The sequence below is a fragment of the Myzus persicae genome, unplaced genomic scaffold, assembly GCF_001856785.1.
Source record: "Myzus persicae strain clone G006 unplaced genomic scaffold, MPER_G0061.0, whole genome shotgun sequence".
Classification (NCBI taxonomy): Eukaryota; Metazoa; Arthropoda; class Insecta; order Hemiptera; family Aphididae; genus Myzus; species Myzus persicae.
In genome coordinates, this window is record NW_019100847.1 from 115,572 (window position 1) to 127,224 (window position 11,653).

The 11,653-nt window shown below is 30.5% G+C and overlaps 1 protein-coding gene across 2 annotated transcripts in view; it reads right to left on the reverse strand.

The window, feature by feature from the left end:
- The window catches only part of LOC111026432 (tetratricopeptide repeat protein 12-like), an 18,424-nt gene extending 10,632 nt beyond the window's left edge, over positions 1 to 7,792 (reverse strand). The window contains exons 1-2 of one of the 2 annotated variants that reach the window (XM_022304526.1): positions 7,389 to 7,792; positions 5,768 to 5,965 (exon numbers count right to left, since the gene is read on the reverse strand). In XM_022304526.1, coding sequence (XP_022160218.1) covers positions 5,768 to 5,965; positions 7,389 to 7,428 — 238 coding nt within the window. In that variant the 5' untranslated portion in view covers positions 7,429 to 7,792. Of the gene's footprint in view, positions 1 to 5,767; positions 5,966 to 7,050 lie in introns of both variants that reach the window. The other variant, XM_022304525.1, reaches the window with a different exon arrangement.
- Positions 7,793 to 11,653: the final 3,861 nt, after the last annotated feature.

Here is an 11,653-nt window from a genome sequence, read left to right on the forward strand (position 1 = left end):
TATATACCTGGCCAATCCGTTGGTAGCCTGAAGGACATCCGCAGGAGAAACCTCCATGTCCATGTGGAGTGCAACCGAATGCACAAGGACTCCCGTAGCATCCTATTCCGCCGCCACCGCCTCCACCGCCATGCTGCGAAATACATAAATATTGATAGTAATCATAATTCATATTATTGCGAAACTACACGGAAAAAGTCATAAGTAGACTTACTGACAGTCACGGCTATTTGATCGCTTATAGGAACATATAAATTATATTATATTATTATTAGGCGACAGTGATAGGTACTAGACACGGTTAATGGGTATGAACATTTAGAGAACACCAATGTTTATCCTTATGTGTTATCGATTTTACGGATAACAGGAAAACGTCGTTGAAATTATTTACACAAGGTGAATTTAAAATTTGGTTTGAAAAGTAAAAGGACAGTATTCTCTTTGAAAACTGGGTACAAATCAAATACAAAAAACATTATTAAGTTTGAAATTAATAATAATAAAATGAAGATCAAAATGATAACCTGTGAAAGCTATAGTATAAAAAGTATACTTTAGTTATTGTACACCCGCAGATATCTATGACGATTATTTATTTTGAAATTGGCAAAAAATTTTTAGAATATTGTCCTTATGGCTTATAATTATATCGTTTTCGACTTCTATATCGACTGAAACGTGTAAATCACAACGTATACTTTACAGATATTTTATATGGACATGAAAATCGTATTGCAGACCCATTTCATACCTGAGATGATGTCGGTCTGCCGTTACAACCCTGTGATGCACCGTACTGAGGATCGTAGATCTGTCCATTGGCGCACACGCACTGGTAGCCACCGGGCGTGTTGATGCAGTTAAGGTTGGGGTCACATGGTGAGTCGAGGCACTCGTTGATATCCACACACTCGCCACGGTAGCCCGACTTCCGGAAACCCTTTGGACATCCACAATTATTGTTCCCGTTCGCGGTGGAAGTACCGTTTTGACCATTTTGAGCACTCTATAAATACGAACAAAAATGAGGTATATAATAATATTATTTTAGTACCTATCAAAAAATGATTTATTTATTTTTAAGAACTATTAGGAATTATCAGCAAATAATGATTATATTAATAATAATTAAATTCCACCAACAAACTGACTGAATTTCACAACCGCAGTCTGAGCCGCGGGACTTTGTGCCTAAGATCCGTCGCCGCATCGACAGTCGATCGATATGAGAATAATATTAAAAACACACTTACTCGCACATCCATCGCATTTGGACATGTAATAGTAATATTATATTGGTGACTGGTGACTGGTAACTGGTTACATTATTTACACTTCTGGTAACGCCATGAAATTGTGAAGGTGGCTTAATAGGTACTATAAGTGAAGAAGTGATAGTGCGGAGCAAGTCGCAAAATATATAATACGTTTAATAAAATGTATTTTTCTTTTCCATAGGCGACTCGCGAATACTTATCGAATAAACATTTTAACAAAATAATCCCAAAAGCTATAATAACCTGTGCTTAAACCATTACATAAAACAACTTATCACAATAGGTATTGATCGACACATATAAAATTGCTCGTGTATAAAATAATTTCCATATTGTTTGCGAAATATATCCACTGGGTTCGGCCAACATATTCTCCAATATCGATTCAGAAATTCGTTTCTTTTACATACCTATCATGCCCTACTAACCTAATCAAATATCCAGATGTAATATTGATGGATGAATCATAATTCTAACCGGAATTCTAACATTTTGCGAATTACGGAGTCATAATATATTATGATGTCCCTACGAATATACAAGACGTGTCAAGGTTAATACTGCTATTATAGAGAAGTATTACCATAGGCAGAGATCCTTTGAAATATTGAGGGGGCTCAAATAGTTGGTAGCAAAAAAACCCGTGGGGGCTTTGCCCCCACACCCCCAACAATTTTTTATATTTAATAACTCATTAAAATAATTAAAAATTCTCATTATTATACCTACTAATTAGAATACTCACAAAAAAAGGAAAAATGAATAAAATACAATTGCCATTTTTAACTTAATTGTATTAACCTAATACACTTTTTTTCAAATATATTTAAAATAATGTCATTTAGTTACGATTTAGTTTTATCTATTTCAATGTATATAATAGTCGGAATAGCTCACTATGATATCAGGCATCAGCCTAGTTATTATCGTTTCTCGTAAAATAACAACAGTAAGAAATGAAATAATATTTTTTCCATCTATTTATAGAACCATATAATATGTTATTGTATATTATTGTAGCAATGTAGCCAAATAGCCAATACACTTGATTAGTACACAGAATAGATATACCTAGTATGACGTTTAGTGTTTAGCACGCTTATGTGTGATACTAGTCCGTATTAATTATTAAATATAGTTTTTGGTTCAAAACAAAAACAAATTTACATATAAATTTGATGTAGAATTCTTATTTTTTACAGTTTAGGTATTTATTTAATAATAATAATAATAATAAATTATCCCTAAAACATTCTGTAATCTGTATAAAAGTATGTTTTTGTTTCTTAAATTTTTAGGGGGGCTTTAACTTCAAATTATTTATTTTGGGCGGGCTAAGTCCCTGAAAGCCCCCCCCCCCGATCTCCGCCTATGCACTACAACCACTTTCAATCAACGACAAGACATCGCAATTAGAATCGGACACTCATTTCTTACACACTCATATTTAATTAGTAAAGAGCCTTAACCATAAAGCACTAACTATCAAAATATGCAAGTGGAGGAGTTATACTCAAATTGTATACCTATACTTCAATAAGCATCATACAGACCTGAACTTGCCACTCAACATAGCAGAACGCTTGGCGCTCAATTACGAAAATAATAATTTTTTTTAGGATTTAAAAATATGAAATTAAAAAAAAAATCTAAATTGTATAATTTGTAAAATCTCCTACCATATAATATTAATTTATAATATCTAAAAAACATTATAATATATAACTCAATAGTAGGCAATACTTACGTATTGAACCTCTAAATACATGAAAAAAAAATAATATAAGGTATATAAGTATGGGTATTGGTATTACGATTTACGATAATACTATCGCATCACAGTGCAGTGTGAATAATATAATATAACATATAGAACGTCACCGGTTCTTACCTTATTCGACCTACGGGCTACGACGATGAAACCCCGGAAGTTCCTGATATTGCATTTTCCATTCAACTGACCACGACGACTGTATACATAAATCTTTATGTATACATAGTGTGTATACAATAAATATTATATATATATATGCAATATAGGCACCTAACCTAATTGTAATGCACGCGTAAGCGTCAGCGCATTTGTTGTACGTACGAAATCATTTTGAGATTTACATGCGATACCTATATATAGGTAAGTACCTACACAGCGTGTGTATAAAAACGTTTTTTTCCTGTACGTTATATTGATGCCTGTTTATGTGCATTTTTATCAATTCGTTATATATAAACGATAACCGATGCCTTTTCCGGGTTTCACGAATGCGTTATATATTTATATTTGTATATAATAATATGGTCTTTGTATATAAAATATGTTTCACTAACATCTCCACCCGCACGTTCTTTGAAATCGAATCGATTATTTACGATTGAAAAATCGATTTTTACGCTAATCGTAATAACAGTCCTTCTTTTATTTTATAACGATCATTATTTTTTTTTGCAGAAAGACTTCGATTATGGGACGCATACTCTTAATAATATATATAGCGGAGAACCTCGTACAGTAGTACATATCTATATATGAGTAACTACCTAAAATTGTGTGTAGCATAAGACACAAATATATGCAGTGTTAATGTATTATTCATAGGTACTTACGGAATTTAATTATTACGGGATTAAAATTGTTTTTAATCCACGACTGCTCGCTCTCACTATGATGAAAATTAAGAAACTTTATAATTTTGGTCTTAATAATGATCCAATGTTTTTTTATATTTTGTAATATTACCAATGGTTTTACTTAACGAGTGATGTAAATCGTTTCAATTAACAATGGTAAGAGAAGAGATTAAAGTTTAATCATTTATAATCATTTTTTATGATTATGTTAGTATAATTACTATATATTTACTGATGTTTGTAGGTTAATAATGATGGGCTAATTATTCGTTGAATTTCAGTTAGAAATATGGAAAGTTGATTTATAAGGTCGTTGTATTTTGATGTTGTTATCTTGATTTGTTAAATATCTAGTCAGATATTGTTGGTTTTCCCGTGTAACATTAGCATATTATGATAGTTACAGGACATATTTTCCTCTAATTAGTCTATTTATAATAAATTATGTATTATTGGGATTATTAGGGAGTTTTAACTTTTAAATATGATTTTGTTTTGCTGTTAAAGATATTAATATACTGTGAGCAACCACGGTAGTTATCTAAGTAAGGTTATACTAGAGCAGTTTGGTTTTTGGCTTTGGACCATTTTCAGTAAGGTGAGTTCCTTTGCATTGAATACATCAGGTTAGTAAGGTGTAGTTCAGTAATAGGTGTTCATTTATGTTTCATATTGATTCAAATTAAATTTTTGAATGGCGAATTTAGTCTAAAAATTAAAAATTATGTTATTACATATAATTTACATATTATTTGATATATGGATGGCATAATTTTTGTTTTTGAGTAAAAAAAAATTTGAAATGTAACATAAAAGAATTTATTCTTTTGGTAATTAAAAAACATCAAAAATAGGTAGGTACATGTTAAACACAATTTTTTTTGTGACTTTACTTAATGACGGGTACACTCGACACCTACAATACCTACAGAAGATGGTGTCTTCGTCGGTTTTTAAATTATTAAAGGATTTGAAATTTACTGTATGTTATTTTTATTATGTAAATTCCATTGAAGCTTAAATGTTGGATTAATTACAATTAAATATTGATTTTCCATTATAAGCATAATATCTCACTCTGTAATTATTTACAAAACATATAGCAATGTAACATGATTGTAAAATGAGAAATTTCAAATATTTATTTAATTTAAATAGCGGTGTAGCATAAACGTGAAAAATAAACCATGATAACGGATCGCATAGCTTGTATACCTCAAACATGCATTGAATATATTTCTCAAGTATTTACACAAAATGTTCATTTAAATATACACGTATTCTACATTGTTTACTATAAATTATTATTTTACCTTATGGACAGATATTTAAACATCGAATGTAAAAATAAATTTAACACCTATTTACATGATGATATCGAACAATTTAATGTGAAATAATAAGTGCTGTTGGTTAACGGTGTCTCTTTACCACAAGCCTACGTCATGTCGATTACATTTGTTATCTCTATCTGTTACTTCAACTTATTATAAAATATACCGTACAAATAGTTGAATTTCTCAAGTAAAAATTTTTAAAAAAAAGTTGAATTTTAATTATTATAAAATAACAATTAAAAACATTATTGCAAAATTGAACAAATTTTATACAAGTTTGTGTCGTTGACATAGGAGATGCTAGTGTAAGGGGGGAAGGGAAAATTCAGTCCTCAAAAATAATCATTCTAATAAAAACCCATGATACTCACGGTACACTGGATCGACTACTATCTACTTTAATATACTGTTCATACCTACGTTTAGGTAGTTAGGTACCTTAAGTACAATTATTATATATTTCTACGTCTTTAAAATAATATTATAATATTGTAATAGATGAATGAAAATAGATTTTCATACCAGCATCTGAAGGTATTTCATCTTTGGGCTTGCCAAGGTCTTCAAAAGCCTTACGGTTTATTGACGTACCGTTTTGCACAGTTTTCAGTGTACTCTCGTCCCAAATTTTTTCACCGTCACCCAGCAGCTCTTCTGCTCTGAGCATGCCTACTTTGGACTTGGCTTCATTCTGAGAACTCAAATCCTTAATAATGCCACCTGCAGGACACACAATTATATCGATAAATATTGTACTCACACATTTAATCGGTGATAAAAGCACCTATACATAAAAAACTGTAATCAACTACCTTCTATGTATGGCAAGGATGAGGTTTTTGGTATATAAAAAATAAACATTGGAAAATTCTCCTAAAAACTATTCGCAACTCAAACAATTTTTTACGTATGTATATGTGACTGAAGTATCGAATTTGTTATCATGAATTTAGACCTAAATGTATTTTGAAAATGAAAAATATATTTTCGATTTTTAATTTTCTTAAATTTTGCAGTTAACGTAGAATATACAAATCTTAAAATATAATTCTTTTAAGTCTGGACTTGCTTGCTGCAGTTATCATCTAGCCAAATATCTATGGAATTTGGTATTGAACTAATAATTGACCTATTTTTACTAAAACAATGTAATTTCTGGAGTAGAAGTAATTCGTGTATTAAAATAAATTAAAGCTCTTATGCGATTTAAATATCTATACTTATCCTCATTATTTCAAAGTCCTTCTAACTATTATGTATCTAAGTCCTATAGTAGTAGTACCCTATGCCCAGGACAGTTACTTAAATACATTTGCTACGAATTTCGCTATTCTGTAGAAGAAATTAAGTTCAAACCACAACATATTTTACTAACATTTTTGCAAAATATAGAACATTTAAAAATAGGTAACGTGTTTGACAGAATCTATGTTTTAATTGCACATATTTCTCATAACATTTTTTTAATTTCAAAGCAGTAGTTATATTATCTAAAAGAATATTGAAAATGTTATTGATCAGGGAACCTACCTATCTATATTTCCATACGGCAATTTAATTAAAAATTATACATATCATAGTTATAAGTTAAGCGTTCATTAACTTTTAGTGCGAAAGTATGCATAATATTCTTATGAGTTATGATTAAACAATTTCTGTATTAAATTACTCATCAAAATATGCAAAGCCCCACCATTATGCATCTAATCCACAACTTTTGCCTATACCTAGTGATATTATATTATAGATACGCTACTGCAACTGCAGCAATATAATATATTAATATGATTGCGGTGTGCACCTACCTATGAGATTGACTTTGCGCATAGATTCTTCAAACTCTCCGTCGTCCATGTGGTTAGACATCACGAGACCAATATAATATAAAACGTTTAGTTTAGTTTCGTGACTATATATATAACAAATATAATGTATATAACTATGTTATAAATACGCACAACGACACTATATGCGCTCGCTGCAGTTGCGTCGTCGAAAACGTGATTTGCCTGTATTAAATGTGGCGACCGATAGTGAGAAAAGAAAGACGAGTGAAAACAGCACAAACGTATTTGATAATAATATTATATTATATTATAAGCCATATTATCTTAGACGCCTATCGTTGTCACAATAAAATTACCTATGTGCATAGTTTCATCGCTCACTGCTGTTGTTGCCATGGCAAAATCAACTATTGATAACGCTTCGCGGCCATAGACTACAACTGTCTAATAGTGAAGAACTGTGTATAACAATAGCATTACGAGCGGCGTAACAACATCTAGCAGTGATGTCTTGATGGCAAAATACAATAATCTATATTATATACCTATGGATCATGCCCAACTATACCCCACACTACCGTGTGTACGAGTAACCGAGTAATCTCCTCTAAGTTGTTACGCTTTACACACACCACTTGACATACACTCATTGCGTATCTAGTGGTATAAGATCTCGAGCGATAAGACACGAGTTAAATTTAAAAAATCATAAGAATTATGTCATCGATTATTAGATTTAAGAGGCGCGTGAGTGCATTATTTGTGCAAAAAAAAAAATGATTAAAAGAACATCCGTTTCAGCCAAAATGAATAAAAATTCTAGCGAAATAAAATGTTATACGCCAAGCTTTTAGTACCATACTGTTACCACACGGTAGTTAAACGTTGATTCACACCGTTCCATGACCCGTGAATCGTGATTTCCGGAAAAACAATTTGGCGCCGTGATTGGCTGAATCGTATGGTTACCTAGTGGTTAACCGAAATGTTCATAAGTAAACACCACTGTTATTTGGAACTATTGCAGATACCAGAAAATAAGATTCAATCATATTCAAGTCAAATGTTTACAATTATGTGTTTACTAGTTATGAAAGTAACTGAAAGCAGATAAGTGCATGATATAAGATCATATTATTAATATATATTATGGTTATGGGATTGTTATAACGGTAAACGAGTTACCACTTACCACTTATAGTGCAAGCTCTAAGGGAGGACAAATGGGACATATGTCCAGGGCCCCGCACTTGTCAAAGCGCCCACGCTTGTTAAAGGGTCCCGCGATTTTTAATTATCATCTTAATACCGTAAGGCACATTGACATTTAACATAATTACATTAACAAATTGTAAATTTATAAATGTATTATTCTATACTACACATCACACAATATGTATTATATTAATATTATTCCTATCACCAGTTATTTGGAAAACGATACCTATCTAAATATAGCCAAAAACATTTAGCTTAATTTTAACTACAAAGTAAATCGTTATTGATACGACGAAAGAGTAATATTTTGACGATACCCGTCGGATAGGATCCCTGCAATAAATATTTATTATCTCTATAGTTATTGTTTTCTCTGTTCTTTATTTGGAAAGGCTTTCGCGTATTGTTGTATGTCCGTATGGTAGTATTATAGAAGGGGCAAGAGCTATATTCTTAAAATATTTATTTGATTAGGTATCTAAAATTTATATGATCTTACTTCAGTCTTCAATTATATATAATATTGTTGTTGTGTGTACCTAATTAGTTATTATTTTATTATTTGTACCTAAATAATTTTGTGTTAACACATTATAATAACAAAAGGATAAGAATACCCTAATACTATTATTTTTAATGTTTAAAATTCGAAGAATAGTATTTTTTTAATCCTGATTTTAAAAAAAATAGAATTTTACCCTCCTCTGGGGTACCTAATGGCTAATACCTTGTCCAGGGCCCCGCAATACCTAGCGTACTGACCACTTACCATTGTGTTCATAACTTCACCACAAAAATGAAAAAGTATATAATTTTTTTTCCGGAAATCCCGGTTCACGGGATCATGGATTTCATTGATAAAGCTACGCGGCCAGGAATGCGAAATTACTCTCAGATTTCGGGCGATAAATTGCGTGTTTTGTGGTATTGCATCGAGTCAAGAGGATATTTAGAGACGTGGGCATCATAGAGGCGGGTGAGTACTCATGAATTAGAATCAGTAATTCCCGAGTATTATAAGTCATTTTACTAAAAAATAAAAATCATTATTAAAAGTATGTCATCAATTATTTGAATTAAAGGACGAATGTCCATTATTTGAGAAAAAAAATATTCCTTCCGTCCAAAATGTAAAACTGTTCTAGCAAAATACATTTTTCACAAGATTTATTATAGTGTCTTTAATTAACTCATTACCTATATATATATTATAATTTATTATATTCATATAAGCCAAACATTTTTGCTTTAATCATACTTTATAATAAATATGACGTATTAGGATAACTGTGTATAGGCAATGTAGATGTTATCGTTATACCTACTCGTAGGAAAACAACAAACATTTTGTTATTTTGTTTATAAAAAATTCAATTTTTTTAATGGATGAGGAAACTAATTATCGGGATCTTTGCTGATAAATTATATTATCATCAATGATTGGTATTTATTAAAATCAGTCCATTTTTAATTCTTGAATTAGAATATTACGAAGGAAGTGACTGGGACTAAAAACTAGGACGAACATGGAATATAGCAATTTTTAATAAAAACCTGTCTGGCCGAGGAAAACCTAACGCGATGAAAAAAATTCTCATTTCCTGAAGAAAAAAACTGTTCGTGGGAATTAAAAAGTAAAACGTGTGACTAATTTTACTTTTCTTTAAGTACGTAATGGTCAAGCCCCACGGAAACACTGGACGTCACCGATAGATGGCGAAAAGTGTAATATAATATAATAGGTACCTTCCTATTTGGACAATAATATATTAGTGCATCGCCTTTTACGTAATCATGAGTGAAACCATAATTTCTAATAATTAGTCAAACAACGTAATAGTTTAAATTAATTAACGATATCAACTTGATAATATTACATTATGTTTTATTTATTTCAAATATTTTAAACACAAAGTGTGTTACTGATTGATTATAATAAGTGTATATGATAATTATTTTTACACTTACTGTAGGTAGGCACCAGTTTAAAACTTGTAATATAATATGTAGCATGATTGTGTATGGTTAACATTGTGCTTAACGAATACTACGTGTTTTTTATTTTAAAGATATTTACATTTCACATGCCGGTAAAACACTAAACGTCGTTATCGTAGTTAACCCCTCATCGCAGTAAATACATTTCTTAAATTCAACGTCACTCGTTTTAGATTTTGAGCAGAGCTCAATACCTAGGTATTTCTTTTATTATAATTATGTGTGTTTGTGTTTATTTTTGATGTTACTTTTAAAATTTTTTTATTTGTCTAAAATAAATTAACATTGACAGCTTACACCATTATAGTCACATATATAGTACGACTTTTTGCATCATGTTTATGTACCTATACAAACATATTACAACAGTATTTTTTTTGTATCTGAAGACACTTTTAATAATAGGAAAAATATGCTTCGATCTTCAACTTAAAAATATAACGCAAGGTTACTCATGACATTTTCTTACAAAAATTTTAAAAAAAGTCACCGTCAATCTTCGTTAATTTTTCAAAGCATATTCACTAACTTATAAGTTATAAGTCAATAACAGTTACAACTTACCAACTATAGTATAGGTACCTAATGTTATATGAAACAATCGGGGTGCGTAAAATACCTGGAAATATTTTATCAGAATCGTTGATGGTGGTATTTTAGCAGAAAAATATTTTGCCGAACCAAATTTAATCAGAAAAATAATACTTCCTGTTTTAACTCTTAGTTCAAAAATGTTTAGGAACATGAAGTATTATTATTATTTTTCATATTTATATAATATTATGTGAGCTTACGTGCAGCAGCACGTCGCGTCGGTTTACGGTCAATGTAATAAACGTCATTATAATAATAATTACTTGAATTAATAAGAACATAACATTTTTTGAAGTGCGCGTGAGTCACTATACTAACCTACCTCCGCTAGGTATGCCTTTTAAGAACATTGAGTGAAAGACACAAGGTACACAAATCGCCTCGTTTAACGGCCTTATAGCACTCGTTACAGCTTTTGCTCAAAATATTGGAGTGTTTCAAAATAATATAAACTGTTGTAAGTCATAAAGACTGCAGGGGATATTAAAAATCACGCATCTATAAATAGATAAAAAAGCATGCGATGCAGAATTATATACCTAGTGATAAACGCAACAAAAGTGAAATATACAACTCAAAGTATAATAATATAATAGTATTATAGTTCACAGTAGAATATTAATCTGCTTATCTGAAATACTAGATCCGATGATACTCGAAAGAACATCTAATAATAATAATAATAATAATAATAATAATAATAATAATAATAATTATAAATAATATTTGTTTGATTTTGTTATAAAGCACTACCAACCACATACGTTATACAAACTATAGATAGGTACAAAAGAAAAATCTTCTCAAAAAC